The sequence below is a fragment of the Vicugna pacos genome, chromosome 13 (assembly GCF_048564905.1).
Source record: "Vicugna pacos chromosome 13, VicPac4, whole genome shotgun sequence".
Lineage (NCBI taxonomy): Eukaryota > Metazoa > Chordata > Mammalia > Artiodactyla > Camelidae > Vicugna > Vicugna pacos.
Window position 1 is genome coordinate 54,572,373 of NC_132999.1, and position 19,947 is coordinate 54,592,319.

General features: G+C 47.3%; 1 protein-coding gene across 4 annotated transcripts in view; it reads left to right on the forward strand.

Annotated features, from left to right (window-relative positions):
- Nucleotides 1-19,947, forward strand: part of UBR4 (ubiquitin protein ligase E3 component n-recognin 4) — a 122,433-nt gene that overhangs the window by 83,948 nt on the left and 18,538 nt on the right. For all 4 annotated transcript variants that reach the window (XM_072975260.1, XM_072975262.1, XM_072975263.1 and 1 more), the window contains 20 exons: nt 134-259; nt 375-503; nt 1,318-1,661; nt 3,302-3,392; nt 3,715-3,799; nt 3,958-4,085; nt 6,993-7,122; nt 7,247-7,404; nt 8,124-8,233; nt 8,904-9,045; nt 9,749-9,830; nt 10,160-10,333; nt 12,229-12,350; nt 13,244-13,441; nt 14,132-14,212; nt 16,457-16,544; nt 17,178-17,305; nt 18,219-18,326; nt 18,803-18,922; nt 19,636-19,826. In XM_072975260.1, the coding sequence (XP_072831361.1) occupies nt 134-259; nt 375-503; nt 1,318-1,661; nt 3,302-3,392; nt 3,715-3,799; nt 3,958-4,085; nt 6,993-7,122; nt 7,247-7,404; nt 8,124-8,233; nt 8,904-9,045; nt 9,749-9,830; nt 10,160-10,333; nt 12,229-12,350; nt 13,244-13,441; nt 14,132-14,212; nt 16,457-16,544; nt 17,178-17,305; nt 18,219-18,326; nt 18,803-18,922; nt 19,636-19,826 (2,735 nt within the window). The remainder of the gene's footprint in view (nt 1-133; nt 260-374; nt 504-1,317; nt 1,662-3,301; nt 3,393-3,714; nt 3,800-3,957; nt 4,086-6,992; nt 7,123-7,246; nt 7,405-8,123; nt 8,234-8,903; nt 9,046-9,748; nt 9,831-10,159; nt 10,334-12,228; nt 12,351-13,243; nt 13,442-14,131; nt 14,213-16,456; nt 16,545-17,177; nt 17,306-18,218; nt 18,327-18,802; nt 18,923-19,635; nt 19,827-19,947) is intronic.

Here is a 19,947-nt window from a genome sequence, read left to right on the forward strand (position 1 = left end):
CCCACAGGATTTCTGTGAAGAATAGCAATAGTGTGAAACAGTACCTGACGTATAGGCAGTGCTCAGTGATGGCTGGCAGTTCAGGTGACTCAGAGGAGAATCCTTCATGCACTCCCTGTCTCTTCCCGGCTAGGCGGTTTCCAGCATCAACACGCTTCTGGACAAAGCCGATCGAGTGTATCATCAGCTGATGGGACATCGCCCACAGCTGGAGAGCCTGCTCTGCAAAGTGAACGAGGCAGCGCCTGAAAAGCCGCAGGTAACCCCCAGCTGGAGGGGCATCTAGAGACAGTTCTGGATCCCAATCAGAAGACCGGCCCCTAGGTGAGACTGGCTCGAGGTGGAAGGCTGACAGCTTGCCTCTTGGGTTGCAGGATGACTCGGGAACGGCCGGGGGCATCAGCTCCACCTCAGCCAGTGTGAATCGTTACATCCTGCAGTTGGCGCAGGAGTACTGTGGAGACTGCAAGAACTCTTTCGATGAACTCTCCAAAATCATCCAGGTAGAGGAACGCGAGCAGCTGGAGAGAGGGTTTTGTCATGTGGTATCGATAGTGTTGTCAGAGTAGTTCTGTTGTTCTCATCCAGTAGATCAGCTCTTGGGGTGCCCTCACCTAGTCCAGCCAAAAGGCAGAGCCCGAGTGGCCCCACCACACAGCTTCTCCCCGACTGCAGTTTCAGGTGCTTAGCAGAGAGCTGAGTTCATTCCAGAAAATCAGAGAATAATGGAGATTATTCAAATTATTATAGATCTGTTTTTCTTGACCATTCACAACCAATCTTTTAGGAGAGGGGTTAACTGGTTTTAAAAAAAATTGGGTGCCAAGATTTGGTTCCCTCTTTCTCTGCTATACGTGTTGAGGCTAGGAGGGTAGGGCACAACTCCCGGCAGCCCGTGTGGGTCATAACGTGGATGGGTTGTAACAAGCCTCATCCGCATGGGGTGGAAGGCTGGCCGTGGACAAGAGCAGCCAGCGTCCTTGCCCCGGCTTGCTGGAGTGCCACCTTTGCTACCTGCACGTCATTTCAGACTTTGTTCTTTACGAGACAGTGTTACGTGGGAGTTAAGGGCATGTGCCTGTAATCAGAGGCTGAGTTCTAACTGCCGTTTACTCTGGTCCAGCGAACCCCTCTAGGCTTATTTCCAACTGTGTAAAACGGGGATGAGATATCTAACTGGTAGGATTATTGAGAAGGTTAAATTAGATAATGCGTGTAAAGTGTTTTCTCAAACCAAAGCTAATTTCCAGTTAACGTCCTCTTTCTCCTTATTTTAATTGTTAATTTCTCTCCTCTTTGTCTTTTTTTTCTGCTTAGAAAGTTTTTGCTTCACGCAAAGAGTTGTTGGAATATGACCTGCAGCAGAGGGAAGCGGCCACTAAATCATCCCGGACCTCCGTGCAGCCCACCTTTACTGCCAGCCAGTACCGCGCCTTATCCGTTCTTGGCTGTGGCCACACATCCTCCACCAAGTGCTATGGTTGCGCCTCGGCCGTCACCGAACACTGCATCACGCTGCTCCGGGCCCTGGCCACCAATCCTGCCCTCAGGCACATCCTCGTCTCCCAGGGCCTCATCCGGGAGCTTTTTGACTATAATCTTCGCAGAGGCTCTGCGGCCATGCGGGAGGAGGTCCGCCAGCTCATGTGCCTCCTGACTCGGTCAGAGCCCACACCCTGGTTACGGGGCTGGTCGTTGCTGCTCACGCTGGGGTTGGGAGCAGTGGCAGTGCTGGGAGCGCTGCAGGCTGCGAGGGGTTGTGCTCGCTGCCAAGTGGGTTGGCTGGCTCATAAGAGAGGGAAATGTGGGAGATATGCCGGGTATAGACGAGCGAACCTGGGGAGCGTTTGGAGCCCAGTTTCCTTGTGGGTAGTATATTTGGCTTGCACTTTGTTGGTTCCGGTGAGGTTTCCTGAGGAAAGTTTCTGAGTTCTGGTTGGGGGGGGGTGACTGGGCACTTGGACTCAAGACTCCCACAAAAGAAGAGACAGTTAGAGCAGGGGGGCCTGGTGGTTAAGAGCTTGGACTGGATGTGAAAGACCCAGTATCTGATACCTTGTACTGTGTGCCTTGGACAAATTACTTAACTTCTCTGAGCCTAAGGTTTCCTTATCTGAAAAATACTGATAATAGCAAATGTCTTAAAGGCTTGTGGAGAGGATGGAGTAAAGTAAGTCCCATAAGTAATAACTCACATTTGTGGAGGACTTCTCATGTGCTGACACAGCACCCAGAGCTGGATGTGGGTTATTTACTGAGTATGTGGCGTAAGTTCTGGGACATGTTAGGTGGTTGGTGAATATTACTTGCTGTATTATTCACTCACTTAACAAATATTTATTGGGCACCTGCTGAATGCCAGGCACTGTTCTAGACTCTGAGGATACAGTGGTAGATGAAACAAAGTCCCTGCACTCACGTAGTCTATGTTCTAGAGAGAAGAATGGCAGGAAACAGATAGTTACACAGTGCAGTGTCAGGAGATGAGATGAAGTGACCCTCATAGCGGTCAGGGTTGCTGTGTAGGATATGGTGGTCAAGGATGACCCCTGAGAGGATGATACTTGAGCAGACGCCTGCGTGAGGTTAGGGGTCAAGTGCAGATACTGAAGGTGTAAGCTGCATGCAACGGAAATCGCAAGCAGCAGGCCCAGAGGCGAGGCTGTGCCAGACACGTTGAGGGGCGGTGGCCAGACGGAGGCCTGTGTCGTCAGAGTGAAGGACACCAGTGGGAGAACAAAGGGGAGGGGAATTAATGAAAGGTCACCAGGGGCCAGATCCTGTAGGGTCTTGTAGGCCACTGTAAGGACTTTGTATTTTATTCAAAACATGTCAGGAAGCAAGAAAGTGGTATGACATAATTTATGTTTTTTATTAGTATTAATATACATATTATTACAAAGTGGCATGGATGGACAGTGTGGATTCCTTGTGGGAAATGTAGTGGGGGCAGTTGGGGAAAGTGAGGAAAGACTTGTGACCAAGACTGAGCATATACAGCTAGATTCTGGAGATGATGACCCATTGGACAGTGTCTGCAGCCTGGGACGTGGACCCAGGAGAAAAGCTCCCATATGTCGCTGCTGCTCTGCCCTCAGTCAGTCTCCTCCTGGGAAGGGCAGCAGTCACATCCCTTTTTATTACACAGCAGGGTTTTGTGAGCCTAATGTGTAGTCTTGTCCCTTGTCCCTGGGAAGGCCAGATAGCCCTTGACATTGATTTCCTTTTCTCTGGGCTCCTTCAAGCAAAGGAGGAACATAGCCAACAGTGAGTAACGGGACTCCTTTCTCTGCTTCTCCAGAGACAATCCAGAAGCCACCCAGCAAATGAATGACCTGATCATTGGCAAAGTCTCCACAGCCTTGAAGGGCCACTGGGCCAATCCTGACCTGGTGAGCAGGCCAGCCGTCCCCTCTGACTCCTCCCTCACTCCCCTTCTTCCCCCTCGGCTTCCTCCCCGCCAGTCTGCTCGTGACGTTGGCAGAGCTCGCGTCCCAGAATGATTTTCCCAGGTCAGGGCCAACCTCAGAGAGAAAAGAGAGATGAGTGATCAGCCGTGTGGAGGGTCTCCATCTCTCCCTTCTCTCTCGTGGTCCACCTGCAACCAGACATTTTAGTTCTGAGTCCCTGAATCAGAGCTGGACATGAGCCCTAGTCCTGGGACTGACCCTCCAGACCCTCTTCTACTCACATTTTTTCCCCTTGGCCTTCTAGGCAAGTAGCCTTCAGTATGAAATGCTGTTGCTCACAGACTCTATCTCGAAGGAGGACAGCTGCTGGGAACTTCGCTTACGCTGTGGTGAGTTTGGGGGAACATCTGGTTAGCAGCTTTTCAGAGAAAGAGAGGAGGCTCCTGGGTGCAGTCTTAAGCACAGAGCGGGAGAGGGCAGGGGAAGCTACACTTGGACAGGCTGGCTGTTTAGTGGTCATGACTCTGCCTTTCTTTCCTGTCCCTAGCACTCAGCCTCTTCCTCATGGCTGTGAACATCAAGACTCCCGTGGTTGTTGAGAACATCACCCTCATGTGCCTGCGGATCTTGCAGAAGCTGATTAAACCACCTGCCCCAACTAGCAAGAAGAACAAGGTACTGGGCCAAGCGGGACAGCAGGGCAGCAGCCCCCTCAGGCCCTGGCCAGCGCCTGTCCTGCCTTTTCAAGGCCTCTGCCCACCCTGATCTCCCCTGACCTGGCGGGGGCGCCAGTGCTTCCCTTGTGACAGGTCAGCGGCGACCAGTTGAGGATTTTGAGACGGAAGTTTTCTTGGAGGAAAGTCAAGAGTAAAGACGAAAAAAAATACATAGAGCAAAGTACCCCACACGTCCACTGAAGGCGAGCGCAAAGCGCTTAGCCATGGAGGGCTGCCTCTTTCTTCAGTCGCGTCAGGTGACCGTCAGCACTCAGGGGCTCGGTGCTCTTTCCCACCCCTGTTCCTTTTACACGTGGAGTTTTGTGCAGTGGTGAAGGCCCCGGGCTCTGGGGCAGATTTCTTGGTTTCAGATCCCAGCTCTTCCGTAGACTGGCATTGTGACTTGGGCAAGGTACTTAGATTTCTCAGTTACCCCATCTATAAAATGGGAATACAGTTTTCCCCTTGTAGTGCTGGGAAGAATAAATGATTTAATGCAGATTGAGCACTCAGAGCAGTGTCTGGCCCAGGTTAGTCCTCAGTAAATGGTAGTTGTGGCTGTGTGGCGTCGTCTCTGCTAGAATGCTCTCCTTCACTTTGTTAGCTGCTCTTTGGATGCCCCATTCCTCTGCTAGGCTGGCTGTGAGCTCTTGGAATCCAGGGACAGTTTCACTAATTGTTTTGTTTGTTTTTGTTTTTGTTTTTTGGTCCAGTGCATAGCATGGTATCTAGCATATAATAGCCACTTGGTAAATCATTGTTAAGTGAATAAATAAAGCCATTGTTAATCCTAAAATAATGATAGTCCAGCCACAGATTGACTTGCTTGTACCAGTTTGTAGACTACGCGGGCCGTAGTCCCTTCCCTTGGCCGTGCCTGGGGCTGTCTGCCTCCTATCCACCTCTGTAGTCCTTGGGCCATTCTGATTCCTGCTCCTCCTTCATGGAATCCCTTGGTGAGAAATGGAGTCTTCATTGCAGGATTCTGTGTGGTAAGCACGAGGGAGGAAGTGGGATGGTGAGCCGTGTACTCCCTTTCCTGGTCTGCCTGGACAGTCCTCAGAAAAAGACACGTCTGAGGGATCCTCCTTCCTTCTCTTTGGTCAAAATTTATTTCCCCTCAGAGCTCATTCCCAGCAAATAAAAATTGGTTCTTGATTGCAAAGAGGAACCGCTTCCGCACGTAACTGTTATTTTTTAAACAGTGTGAGGTGAAAGATTCCCCCAGGGTTCTTACCCTCTAACCACCGAAGCCCAGTGTCTGTATTCACATTTTGCTTAGTTTTAGCCTAGATTGAGCAGTGGTTCTCAAAGTTCAGCTCACAGATCCGTAGGTGTTCCCAAGATGATCAGGGAATCTGTGAGGTCAACATTATTTTCATAATTTTCCCAAGATTTTTGGCACTCTTGTGGCCTTTGTGCTGAGTGCGGAATCAGTGTGGCAGGGCTGCTGGTGCTAAGCGTGAAGAGGTGGGGACGCCCTGCTGGGCTCGGGGCCGTGCTCTTCACTGCCGGCAGTTTCATTCACGAGCATCCTTGATCATGCATTACAAATTAATTTTAGTAAATCTTGGCGCTTGAGTACCAGTCTTTTTAACATTCAGTGTGACAGTGTGTGAGGTACGCAGACAGTCTTCTGTGACGTGCTGAGGTGCAGTGGGCATCCTGGGGGAAAGCACTTGTGTGACTGGGGTGCAGGGTGGACCAGCTGCTTATTTCGTGGAACCTCATTTGTGCTCATAGAACGACTGATGGGTGAATTGTGAATTGTGGTTATTCAGAATTGGGTACTTGGCAGACATTTTCTTGAAAAGTGAATGAAGTGAACCTGTCACTTAAAGAGGAATTGACGTAACTCAGTGAACCAGTGTTATGCAAATGACCAGGGCAGGTTACTGAATCATGCATCAGCAGAGGATGAATTTTAGTGGAATGGAATATGAAACATTTATTGATTGATTTCAGATTCCACATTCCCGCCAACCGTTAAGAACCTGTACTTTGTTGAATTTTTTGATTTACTATCAAAAATCAAAATTAATTAAAAAACCTATTAAAATACTCTCTTTTTTCCAACTGTGTATCTGTGTGAGGCTGGATATTTTTTGTATTCCACAGCTAAAACAATGTATCACAGCAGTTTGAACTCAGAAGCAGGTATAAGAATCCAGCTGTCCTATAAAGGTAGTCATTAAGTGATTTACAAAATATGAAACAGTGCCACTCCTTTCTCTAGATTATTTTTGTTTTGGAAAATATAAAAAAAGTCATTTAGGTTGACAGGTATGGATTTGTTCTTAAATGAATTAGTAATATTTTAAGAATTACTGAACTTTAATTTTTAATATGATAAATATCAATGGAAAAAAACACACATACAAGAGCTCTTTGGAAGCTTCAGTAATTTTTAAGAGTATAGTGATGTCCCGTGGCTGAAAAGTTTGAGAACCACTGGTTTGGAGTGCTGTCTGGGGCTCTGCTGTGAGGCTAATTCTGATTAGTAATGGCTCTTTAAATTCTGGAGACTGCTCAGTGACCCCTTGAAGATTTATTTTTGGAAACTACAAATCAGCCTTGGGATAGGAATTACTGTGTGTGGCTATAGGACTGTCTGTAGGAAGCCAGTTACATCCTATCCTGCACTGCCAGAATCAGTGACCGTGAGCTCAGCATGCAGGTGCTGCTGCTAAACTGGATCAAAATGCTTAAACAGGAACACATACGGGGCATGAAAGTTGTGCATGTTGATCCTTCTGACCTTCTGGCCTTTGTGTACGTCCCCTTGGGGTACCAGTGCCATTGTTTTGGGGCTGGGGCTCCAGTGTGCCCTGGTGCTCTCTCACCTCGGTCCGCTTTCCTCCTGCAGGATGTTCCGGTCGAGGCCCTCACCACAGTGAAGCCGTACTGCAACGAGATCCATGCCCAGGCACAACTCTGGCTCAAGAGAGACCCCAAAGCCTCCTACGAAGCCTGGAAGAAGTGTCTTCCCATCAGAGGTGTGTCTCTCTCTTCAGGACTTGGAAATCAGCCATTCCTACCCCTGTCCTGACAGCCCCACTGCCCCCCTCTTTCCCCCCTTTCGCTTTTCCTTACCTTTCCCTGCACCCCTTTGCCTGCTAGGGATTGAGGGTAACGGGAAGTCCCCCAGCAAGTCAGAGCTCCGCCATCTCTATCTGACCGAGAAGTACGTGTGGAGGTGGAAGCAGTTCCTGAGTCGTCGGGGGAAGAGGACCTCCCCCTTGGATCTCAAACTCGGCCATAACAACTGGCTGCGGCAAGTGAGTGGCCGTCTCCCACGCCCCTCGCCCTGCTGCGCTGGCCCCAGATACCGAGCAGGGTGTTTCTGCTCCTCCCTGCCTGTCAGCTCCGCCTGCTCTTCTTTCTCTTTGCTGTTCTTGCTTCCTCTCAGATAGGAAGTAGGTAGAGGATCTTGGTTGCAGGCGCTGGCACGGTGGACTGGCCGAAACAGAGCTCTTCTCCGCCATTCATCAGGCTCCTCCTCTCTCCTCTCCTCCCGGAGCACTTAACTCAGTGCCTTCCCTCCCTGTTCGCCGTTCCACCTTTCATGTCTTCTGCTGTCCATCCCCTCTTTCCAACTAATGCTTTGAAAGATTAGAGTAACTATATTTTAGAGAATCCATTTGTCTGTTAGCGTGTAACATAAAATACTTGGTTTATATTAAATGTAAGTATTTAGCATGTAGATGTCTCCAGAATAGAATTATAGAAAATACCTGCTTGTCTTTTTTCCTAGTTTGGTCATCTTGGATATGTTCTCCAAACTACTTGATGGAGAAAATCTCCATGAGGAAGGTGGCTCTTAAGCAGCCTCTTTCCCAGTCTGCAGCAGTCAGACCTTGTGTTAGCTGGTCATTCTTACCTTTAACCTTTTCCTGAAGAGGTGCTCCGAGGACTCCTTCTGGTTGGGTGGCCCCCTGCTGGAGGCCTGGCAAGACAGGCCATCCCCTGAGCCAGGGCTTCTCTCTACACCCTGCAGGTGCTCTTCACTCCGGCGACGCAGGCTGCACGGCAGGCAGCCTGTACCATCGTGGAGGCTCTAGCCACCATTCCCAGCCGCAAGCAGCAGGTCCTCGACCTCCTCACCAGGTACTATTTGAGGGCGGGATGGACAGCATGGCTGGACTTCTTCTAGACCCCCTTCTGCTTTCCCATAGATCCATAGATCAGAGCAGTGGGAGGCACACCTGTGCTCTGTAACTGTCTCATTCCTTGTAGAAGACCACAGGAGCAAAAAGTATCAAAAAGCTCAATTAAAAAAAAAAAGAGTTTTAGAAGTGGTAGTGGTAGTAGTAGTAACAGAGCAGCAGAACCAGCGGCTGGTGTGAGATCTTGTGAGCTTATAAATGAGTGGCATGCATTACCTCTTTTAATCCTTACTTGGGCTTGAAGTGGTTAATTAATTTGTCCTCTAGAAGATCAGAGTTGAATCCAGTCTAATTCCACAGCCCACGTTATTAGCCATTAAATGCTGTGGGAACTTGCCTTGTGAGTGGCTCAGTCAAAACTGCAGTCTCACAGCCCAGATAGCCACCATTCGTATTTTGCTGTTTATTCCAAATGTGTATAGTTTGTGGCATCACATTGCCTGTTGTGTGCTCTTGAGCTCTTCCCAAGTGTGGGGAGTTCCCGAGTGGGGAGTTGGGGTTTTCTTGGGTCCCTGAAGGACAGCAGAGACAGGAAAGGTGGCAGAGAACGGAGGATCTGTTAGGATTGTTGGAGGTATTTGAGCTCTCAGTGCCCTGTCTCTCCGTGGCAGTTACCTGGATGAGTTGAGCATCGCTGGCGAGTGTGCCGCCGAGTACCTGGCTCTCTACCAGAAGCTCATCACTTCAGCTCACTGGAAAGTCTACCTGGCAGCTCGAGGCGTCCTGCCCTATGTAGGCAACCTCATCACCAAGGTAGCCCAGCCCAGGAGAGCCCCTCTCCCTGGCTCTGTTTTCATTGTCCTCTTTCTCTCCGTAAACCTTGCGGTGGTCTTCTATGCTGCGAAGAAATATTTGTTGAAAATGCAGGCATACCTCACTTTATTGCATTTCGCCAATATTGCATAATTTTGGTAAATTGAAAGTCTGTGGCAACCCTGTGTCCAGTGAGACTATTGCTACCATTTTTCTAACAACATTATTTTAAAATTAAGGTATATATGTTGGTTTTTTAGACATAATGCTGTTGCACACTTACCAGACTACAGTAGAGTGTAGATACAACTTTTATGTGTGCTGAGAAACCAAGAAATTGGTGTGACTCACTTTATTACAATAATTGCCTTAGTGCAGTGGTCTGGAACCAAACCCGCATTATCTCTGAGGTATGCCTGTAGTGTTTTTATGACTTTATTGTATTTATCACAAAGATGTAGCAATTTGTTTAGGGGCATTTAGGCTGTTCCCCTTTTTAAGCAGTCCCTTAACATCATTGCCACTGTCCTTGGCTTCTTGAAGGAGTTCTGCAAAGGTTTAGCCTGAGGGATCATTAGAATAAAATGACAGTGACTATGGAGTGTCTTTGGTTTGTGCTACAAGCTGCCGGACCAGCGGTGGAGTTGACCAGTGTTGTGGGCAGTGCTGTCACACTCACTGTGCTTGTTATCATCCTGTGTAGGAAATAGCCCGCTTGCTGGCCCTGGAGGAGGCCACCCTGAGCACTGATCTGCAGCAGGGCTATGCCCTCAAGAGTCTCACAGGTAGAGAGAGCCCCCGGCCCTTCCTTTAGGGCACCCTGGGTATAGTTTGGGAGCCGACCCTTAGTTCCTGGGTGCTGAGGTTGACTGTCGTCCCTCCCTGTTGACCATAATGCATTTTAAGTTCTGCATTTTTCTCCTCATTGATGGGTTTACATTTTTGAACGCCTCTCGGCTATTGCTTAGTTCACGGCATTAAGCACCTGCTCCATGCTAAGCACCAAGGTAGCTTTTCCCTGCTTTTGAGTTGCTCATAATCTTTTGAAGGCATGGACCTTCTTTGCTTATATTTTCAACTGAGCTCTTGCAGTAACTTCTTCCTGCCCCCACAGGCCTTCTTTCCTCCTTTGTCGAGGTGGAATCCATCAAAAGACACTTTAAAAGTCGCTTGGTGGGTACCGTGCTGAATGGATACCTGTGCTTGCGGAAGCTGGTGGTACAGAGGACCAAGCTGATCGATGAGACCCAGGACATGCTGCTGGAGATGCTGGAGGACATGACCACAGGTAGCAGCGCCTGGGGCCTGCAGCCCAGGACCCCCTTGTCCCCTCTGGCTCCGCCTAAGTGCACTAGTCAGATTTCCGCGAGTTCCTCGGAGCCAGAACAGGGGCCGCAAACATCTTTCCTTGAATGTGAGGAGGAGAAGAAATTTCTCTCAAGACTATTGGTTCTTGGGGTTGTGAAATTCCAGAGCTGGGCTCAGTCAATGTGGGCTTTTCATTTTGAGCTCATAGTTAATGCAGGAAGAGGTCAAGAGTTCTCAAATTGGTGTCTTTTGTTGGTTCTGGAAGATTCTCAGCCGTGATCTCCCCAGTTGCTTTTGCTCCTGTCTCCCTTGTCTTTGTGGAGCTCCACTCTCACTCTGCCATCTGGGTCTCTTCACCTCCTTTTCATAGCGTTCATCTCATTGTATCTTTATGCTGATTTTAGGTAATTTCTTCTGTTCTGTACCATGTCATTCAGTTCATTCATTTTTGCTTCACTCTGTGTTGTCTGTTTAGTACACTGATTGAATCCTTATAGTTCTACATAGATTTTATAGTCTTTAGTTTTGTTTTGACTGACATTTACCGTCCCTTTTATAATCTTTTCAGCCTAGCAAACATGTTTCTGTGTCTGATAACTCTAAAATTTGAAATATTTATTGTTCTAATTGTGTTTTAGTCATTCTGGCTCTTGCCTATGGTGCCTTAAAGCTTTTTGCATTTTGTGATTTTTTTTTTTTTGACTACAGGCTTGTGTTTGGTGTGTTTATCTGTGGAAATTCTTCAGGACCTGAATCAAAGATGGGTTTTTCCAGAGAAAATTTGTAATTGCTTCTGTGAGGCATCTCAGGGCACTGCTATCCCAGAGCCACCTTCAGCAAAGTTCTGAACTTAGATTTTTCAGCCCTCCTAGGTAGTTTGAGCCTCAAACCCCTGTGAGGGCAGCTTGTTATGAGTTCTCAGGTGTTTTCCCCCTTTGCTCAGTGCCACAGTTTAAGGGAAGACAATTTCCTTTCATTGACTTGCTTGCGGGGAAAGGGAGTTATTTTTAGTTGATCGCTACACCAAGGATGTAGCTCTTTGGGGTACCAGATTTACATCTATATATGTGGGATTGTGGGGGCTTCTGCCAGACTCTCCACCTTGGCGGATTTGAGGCTTTGTATCCAGCTCTCAAATCTGGGCGGGTTGGGGAAACCAGAGTTCATGGCAAAAATCAGCCTCAGTGTTTTGCTAACCTTCCTGGGTTCCTGATTTTTCTTAGTTTTTGGCTTATAGTCTTTGTTCATGTGGCAGTTCAGTGATACCTTTTTATTTAGTATTTTAAATTATTTTTAAATGGAGAAGTGAAAAGTAGGTCAGGGAACACAGTCTACCGTGTTGCCTGCCAGACACGGAGGTCCTCCTGGTGCCATTTTCAGCTCCCGTGCTGAGCTGGTTTGTGACCTTGTCAACTGGGTCCTTTTCGAGAGTTTATTACTTTTTTGTATGACTTGAAGTTATTTCTTTGGCTTATAGAGGGCAACCTGTCTAATCTTGTAGGATGAAGCTGAAAACTATAACTTCCTTTCGACTTGAGTGCAGTGCAGTTAGGATCATTATTTGGCATTTCTGAGTTCCTATTTCGGGCGAGAGGATACAAGGTTATAACTCCAAGAGGGAGCAAGACATGTACACAGCTGCCCGATGCTCTTTGTTGACTTGGTTATTAAGGCTTTCAAATGGAATGTGATCTGAGTATAAAAACCAATCACTTTCAAGTTTCTGATTGAAATATTGATATTGCCACATAGGGCATTTAAAGACTTACTAGGCAGAGAGAATCTGTCAGTGATGGAACTTCGCTTAAAGTCTCATCTTCATTTTTGTGTGAGAAGCTCTTTCCTAACTGACTTGGCCACATTGATTTCTGGCAGGTACAGAGTCGGAAACCAAGGCCTTCATGGCCGTGTGCATTGAGACAGCCAAGCGCTACAATCTGGATGACTACCGGACTCCTGTCTTCATCTTTGAGCGGCTCTGCAGCATCATTTATCCTGTAAGCAGTGGTGCTTCCCATGGTTCTAAGGGTGTCGGCGTGAGCCATTTTGCAGGAAGACTTTTGGTGACTCCTTATAGTCATGGGCAATCTTACCAGCTGTGGGGCCATTTAGTCCGTGTTTTAGGAAGCTCCACTGATGTAAAACAGACCAGCCTCACACTTTTCCTGTTCCTGATGATGGGAAATCTAAAGACCTTCCTTAGTCTTATTTCCTAGATTCAAGGTCAAGCCAGTCTTTTTTTTTTTTTTAATCCAATATGCTATGAAAGAAGCTGTGTTGAGTTAGAGCATAAGGAAATTTTGACTCCCTTCCCCCCTTCCCCGCCCACATTTTGTGCATGCATGTGTATTTGTTTCCCTAGCCTGAACTGTATATGGAAGCATGTTATCCAGAGATCCCGTTACTGAGGAAGGATGAAAAACACCAGTCTCCTCAGTTAATGATGAGACTGAGAGATCGTCAGGGTTGAGCTTGCCTGAATATTATGCAATATAGAGAAGACCCTTTCCCTGACTTGAGAGTCACCAGCGGCAGAGTCATCTGGCCCCAGATGGGTTAGCGTCACATGAGACGAGCAGGAGGGGGAAAGCTCCCTCTGCCCTCACTTTAGCAATACAGCTTTCATGAGTTACTCCTCATCTGCTTATTTTGTTAGGCTTTCTCTTCTACCCACCTTGAGTTTCAGAGAAGATGCCTGATATGTAAGGCTGTGTGAATTGTATTTGGACTTTTGGAACCGCCTCTGGGCTTTCTGTCCTTTATATCTGTCAATGTGTAAAGAGCTGGATGAGGTGTGCTTCCCTCAGAGTGTCCATGGACAAGGTGGCGTGGCCTGAATCCAAGAGGCCTCTGCCATCCCTTCTGATGCTTCCTTCTCTCTGTCCTTTAGGAGGAGAATGAAGTCACTGAGTTCTTCGTGACCCTGGAGAAGGATCCCCAGCAAGAAGACTTCTTACAGGGCAGGATGCCTGGGAACCCGTATAGCAGCAATGAGCCAGGCATTGGGCCCCTCATGAGGGATATAAAGAACAAGATTTGCCAGGACTGTGACTTGGTGGCTCTCCTGGAGGACGATAGTGGGATGGAGGTAACAAGCATAGGACGCCGCTGTCGTGGTTAAGCACATGGGCTGGGATCAGATCCAGGTTCCTCTCCCTTAGTAGCTAATTAACCTTGGACATCTGTAAATGGGGGCTAGTGATTCCCACCTACCAACCTCACCTGGCATTCAGGGTAATTGCCTGTAGTAGGCTCTGCCGGCGTCAGGCATGTGGTAAGCGAATGGTTGGTGGCTGTTGCTTGTCGTGGCATAGGCTTTTATTCTTGTTGCTCGGGCAGAAGCTTCCCTGTGATTCCAGGTTAATTAAGCTCCCTAAAGACTGGCACTTTAGCCCTTGTGTAGATTTTTGGCCCTGGGTCTGGGGTCTTCTGGCAGACAGCACTAGGTCTGGAGTTATCCTGTACGTGGTGAAAAGCATGTTGGGTAAAATAGAGAAAAGTGCTTGTGCTGGTGCGCAGCCTGAAGTGGGCTCAGGCTAGGAGAAGGTTCTCTGCAGGGGTTTTTAACTTCGAGTCCATGGTTTGGGTTAAGGCTGTTTGTAACCCCTGAAATTGTGCACAGAATTCTGTGTGTTGTGCACACACGTGTGCTTTTTAGAGAAGGAGAGGCGGTAGGCCCCTGATACACACACATTGTGCCATAAAGTGCCCTTTGATCTTAGAATGTACTTGCCTTACAGTTGTTTGGAATAACAGCCTCGTCTTCTTTTCTGTTCAGCTCCTAGTGAACAATAAAATCATCAGTTTGGACCTTCCTGTGGCCGAGGTTTACAAGAAGGTCTGGTGTACCACGAACGAGGTACGTGCTTGTTTTCTTGGGGTGTGGTTTTACTTTTCCTGACTTACACAGACTTGTGCTAGGAATGTTGTTAATTGTCCTTTGCCCAGCTTGTAGCAGCATTTAAGGAACTTTCCTTCCCTGTTGGTGTTTAGAGAAAACCAGTCCCCTGTCCTCATGAGGCATCTGCCTGGTGCCAACAGAAGGGCTTTGGGGAGGCTGAGAGTCTCTGGCAGTGCGCATCCAGGCTGGGCAGAGTCTGAGGAAGCTGTGATGGGGATGGCTTGCTGTCTTGTACCCTTTGCGTACGGCGTCTCTTAACTGAGGTTAATCCTCAGCTTTTCTGGGCTTGCTCATTTTTCAGAGCATTTTCTGGTGCTGTGTCAAGGAGCATAGTTTCTATTTTACTGGTTGGGCAGTTGAGACTCAAAGGGCAGTAGTTCTTGCGGAGGGAAAAGGGAAATGAAGGAAGCGAGGTACTCTGGTCCTTTTGGACACTTCAGTTCTGTTTGTCCACTCAGGGAAGTCTTAGATACTCCACTCTCCCCTCCCTGCTCTTCTCTTAATTCCTCTCTTTTGTTCCTTCCTTTCCTGTCTTCCAGTCTTCCTCTGTTTCTTTCCATCTCTTTTCTCTACTAGGGGGATTTTTAGTAAATGAATCAACAAATGTTAAGTAATTGAATTATAGTGAACTAGTGTACCAGTGAAACACAGCAAACTTTTCTGTATTTAGTCTCAAATATTTCTGTAGCGTTTAAGAAACTAAATTGGTAGTGTACTATTAGTACACTTTGGCCTTTAATTTGTTACATATTTTTGTTTCTCTCCTTTCTCTTCTACTGTGCTGGGAACCCTGGTCAGTGTTTGCTGTTGGTCTGCTGCCAGTTGGGTGGATATAGCACCACTGGTAGAGGGACATGCAGAGTCAGAGGTCTGCTCCATCCACTGCATCTTAATCACTGACTTTCTGGCATCAAAACAGAACGATACAGATTTAATCCTCAATGCACATAAAAAATTAAGACCAAGCTTCTGTGGACAGCCTTGTAAATGGTGGCATGGAACCCAAAGAATACCCATGGGTGTCTCCTCTTTTGAACATGAAACAGGGTAGAATTTGAGGATCGTTTTTTTTCACATGAATGTGCTTAATCCACCAAAGGGTTCTTCTGGCAAAGTCCAGAGTTTATGGCAGCTTTTTCCTTGGGCCTTCATCAACTTCCCTTCTTACTTTACCCCCTGTTTCCCTGATAAACAGTCCATCTCTTCAGCTACTGGTAAGGGCCTGTTTTCTCTCTCTGTCTCCTTCTGTCCATGGTCTATGGCTGTTCCCTCTCTTAGTTCCCTCTGGGCTTCCACAGCTGGAAACGCTCTGGAACTGGCCTGACATGTTCCTTCCCTTTAGAGTTTCCTCTCCTAAAGCTGAGCGTGGCTTAGAGACAGGCAGGCTGAATTAGTGTGATGCCTGTTCTCTCACTTAATTTCATCTAATGTGACTTCAAGCCCCCATTTCTTGCCTCCAGAGTGAGGATAATACTCTCTGTGCTAGAATGCCTAGCTCGGTATCCGGTATAGAATAAAGTCTCATTTCCAGTTTAGGAAAGTAGCTGTAATCTTCTAATTTACGAGACTTACTGCTGATCTTTCTATGAGGTTGTAGGCTTTAGCTTGAGGAAACGTGGATGAATCCTCTCCTTGCTATATGATTATATGAAGAACTCAGGATCTCCATAGGCAAAGCTTGGTATATTCTGGGTTTTTTTTGCTTTTGATTCCTGAGACTGGAATCAAAGCTCTTTGATCAAATTGACTTCCCTTGTCCTAATTCTTTAAAGAGGGTCCCTATTGATTAGAGAGATTTTCTACTCCTGAAGGAGGCTTGGAAACAGAACTGGTCTTATATCTGAGTAACTTTGAAAAAGCTGCTTAGCCTCAAATAAAGGAATAATGTAAAGTGCTTAATTACAGCTTAGCACAAACAGTAAATAATAGTTGTTACAGTTATTACATAGTTTTAAAGAAATTAAACGAGATAGTGTCTATAATATGCTTCATACAATTCCTGGCCTGTAATAGACCCTAAATAAAATTAGCTTCCTTTCCTTGAAGTGAATTATAGTGCATTTGGATTCTAGATTTTGTGGTTAAGACCCTGTAGGGAAGTAGAAACTGTCCAGATTGCTGAAGCATTAAGCAAGACCAGGTGTTGAGTCCTTTTGCATTTTCTGGGCTTGTTCACATTTCTCCCCAACCTTCTCTGCTTAGGGAGAGCCCATGAGGATTGTTTATCGAATGCGGGGGCTGCTGGGTGATGCTACCGAGGAGTTTATTGAGTCCCTGGACTCCACCACAGGTATGGCCCTTTTCACAGACACTGCTGCATGTTGGGTTTGAGGTTTGGGACCAATGAGCAATTCACATCCTGGGACTTGGGGGTATTCTGGGCCAATACTCTCTTGTAACTCTGTTCAGAATTGAGAGGTGTGGGGGGTGGGTATAGCTGAGTGGTAGAGCATATGCTTAGCATGCATGAGATCCTGAGCTCAATCCCCAGTACCTCCATTAAACAAATAAGTAAATAAAATAAGAAAATTAAAAAAAATATAAAATAACAGGATTGAGGGGAGAGTACTCCTCTGGGGAAAAACAGTTATCTATGACCTCATTCAGATACCTCTGGGGTTGGAGGGAGAATGCCATTAGCCAACAAACTTGAGTTCAAATATGTTTATTTAGTTTTTTTTTCCCATTGGTAGTTATAGTACTTATATTTTCACATTTGAGTGTGTGATTCTAATTGACTTGATTCTTTAAAAAACTACAAAAGCTGGTAATTTAATATCTATTACTGACCCCTTTTATTATTGACTGCCTTCTCTATTGGAGGTATGGAAAAGAGGAGTAGCTGTCAGCCTGGAAGAGGGCTGTGCTTTATTCCTGTCTTCACCTTCCCCTCCATTTCTGCTTGGCTTCCCTTTTCCCCCAGATGAAGAAGAGGATGAGGAAGAAGTGTATAAGATGGCTGGTGTGATGGCCCAGTGTGGGGGCCTGGAATGCATGCTCAACAGACTGGCAGGGATCAAAGATTTCAAGCAGGGACGCCACCTTCTAACAGTGAGTTGGAGGCTGCAAGGTGGGACTAGCCCTTCTGCTTTGGGAGAGGCCCCTGTGGAAGAAAGCTGGTGGCTGCTGTGCTGTTTAACCCTAGAGAGCAGCATGGTGCCGCGGACCAGCGCCAGCCAGTGAAGGACCTGGCAGCTTCCTTGGCTCTCGACACTTTAGACTCCCTCTCCAACTCCCTTCTTCCCGGCCCCCTGCCTAACCCCCACAGAAACAGTCTGATGGCAGCCTTCTGCTATATTCCTTTAGTCACACTTGGAACCAATGTTTAATTGTCTTTCCCCCCAAGATGCGCTCGTGTCAATTATTATTACTGCTTTTTAAATAGATTTTATAAGTAACTCATTTCTTATAGGATTTTGTTTGAGTGTTCATCCAACTATCTCTCTAGGAAAGAGTAGAGGATTCCAAAGGCACCACAAATATTACACTGTTATCTTCGCCTTCAGGGTATGTGAGAGCATACACTGTGCCTATGTTTTAAATGATCTACATGGTTCTGAGCTCCCACAGGCCATGAGCTTTGGGATCGTTCTGTTTACTATTAACATTATGTTTACTGTTAGTTATATTAGAGTCCGAGTTAGTACTGGAATTTCCCCCAAGACAACAGAGCATCACCCGTTCCATTAGGAATTGGTGTCACTGCCATAGCTTTGGAGGTGGTAGCGATGTACCCAGACCGTGGCAGCTACCACTGGAGAACATTGCTGTTTACAATACCAGTCTGCTAGGAGATCCCAGCCACCTTATCATGACCCTTAGGGAACCTTCTCCTGCTGTCCTCTGTATTTCAGGATAGTGTCCGCTGACTGTACATGACCCTTCCCGGACATTTCTTTCCTGCTTGTCCCCACATCTTCACTCTCAGGTGGTCTCATGGGTTTTGACTGGCTTTTCTTGTCAGGTGCTGCTGAAATTGTTCAGCTACTGCGTGAAGGTGAAAGTCAACCGGCAGCAGCTGGTCAAGCTGGAAATGAACACTCTGAACGTCATGCTGGGGACTCTCAACTTGGTAAAGAGCGTGGGCTGTCAAAGGCAAAGAACGCACCCTCAGATGAAATGGATTTGTGGCCTTTTCAGGCCCTTCATCTGTCTAACTGATGGGCTCAGAGGCTTGAATTATTCACGCTGTCCCTTATCCTCCTGCTGACTCACCCCATGCATGCTGCTGCCATGACACCTACATCATGTTTCTTTCCTGAATTCAGATCAGAGGCGAAAGGACCTTGGTCCCTACAACAGTCCAGACTGCACACAAATGGACAGTTAGTGCCATTCGCCTCAGGGCAACCGGAAAGAAATCTGAAACATCACGTTTTCACTGTCCTCAAAAGCCCACACGCTTCACCCCTACCCTCCCACCCCACCCTCCATGCACGTACGCTGTCTCTGGGAAGTAAGGCATGAGAAACATCTTTGAGGAGCAGGTCCCATCAGCAATGAATGGTTGTGGTCATACCCCTGGAGTGACTGGGTCTCCCTCTGCAGGCCCTGGTTGCTGAGCAAGAAAGCAAGGATAGTGGTGGAGCAGCTGTGGCCGAGCAGGTGCTTAGCATCATGGAGATCATTCTGGATGAGTCCAACGCCGAGCCTCTGAGTGAGGACAAGGTGAGTGCATCTGCAGACTCTGCCTCACTGCCAGTCACTGGCGTGTTTGTGTCCAGCTGTGTCAGCCGAGATCTGCTGAACCTGCTCAGCTCATAGGAATGGCAAGGCTCAACTAATGGTGACATCATTACATTGAAGCCTGAGCTCCAGATTCAGAGGCAACAAAGTTGCCAAGGAGATTCTTTCACTCAGAAGCTGCTCGTTAATGAAGTCCTGGCTGTCCCAGCTGATAGACAGAGGCTTAGTACAGCCCCTCATTTCATAGTGGAGGGAACTCCAAGTCTAGAGAAATGAACTGAGCCATTTGTTGTCATATAGTTGGTTACTGCGTAGTTGGAGGCCTAGAACCCACACCGCCAACTCCCAGTTCAGTTTCTCTCTACTTAACGCTGCTGTGCATTCCTTCATTCTTACTGGTGCTAAGGCTAGAGATACCATCAAATGAATCTCAGGCAGCCAGCATTCTCCTGGGGGAGCAGGAGATTGTGTTGGTATATTTTGACCACCTGGTATTAACAGAGCCACCACGGAGACTCAGAAAGTAATTTACGAGATGGCCTTCACACTGTTGATTGTTCCCCAGGAAGTGCTGAGACACTTTTCCTAGGGATGACTCTGACGGAAGTGGATGACCTTTAGGGGTCTGGTATTGGCTGTATATAGCTAAAGCCCCGACCTTATTAATGGGCCTTCCAACTCCCTCCTTATTGCAGGGCAACCTCCTCTTGACGGGTGACAAGGATCAGCTCGTGATGCTCTTGGACCAGATCAATAGCACCTTTGTTCGCTCCAACCCTAGCGTGCTCCAGGGCTTGCTTCGCATCATCCCATACCTTTCCTTTGGAGAGGTGGAGAAAATGCAGATCTTGGTGGAGCGGTTCAAACCTTACTGCAGTTTTGATAAGTATGTTGCTTGGACTCCAGACAGCTGAATGAGAGTCCCCAGAAAAACCCTGAACTAGTTCTGCGAGAATAAGGAGGAATCACCTGAGTTTCTATTAGATATTTGTCTGCCAGCCTGGCCT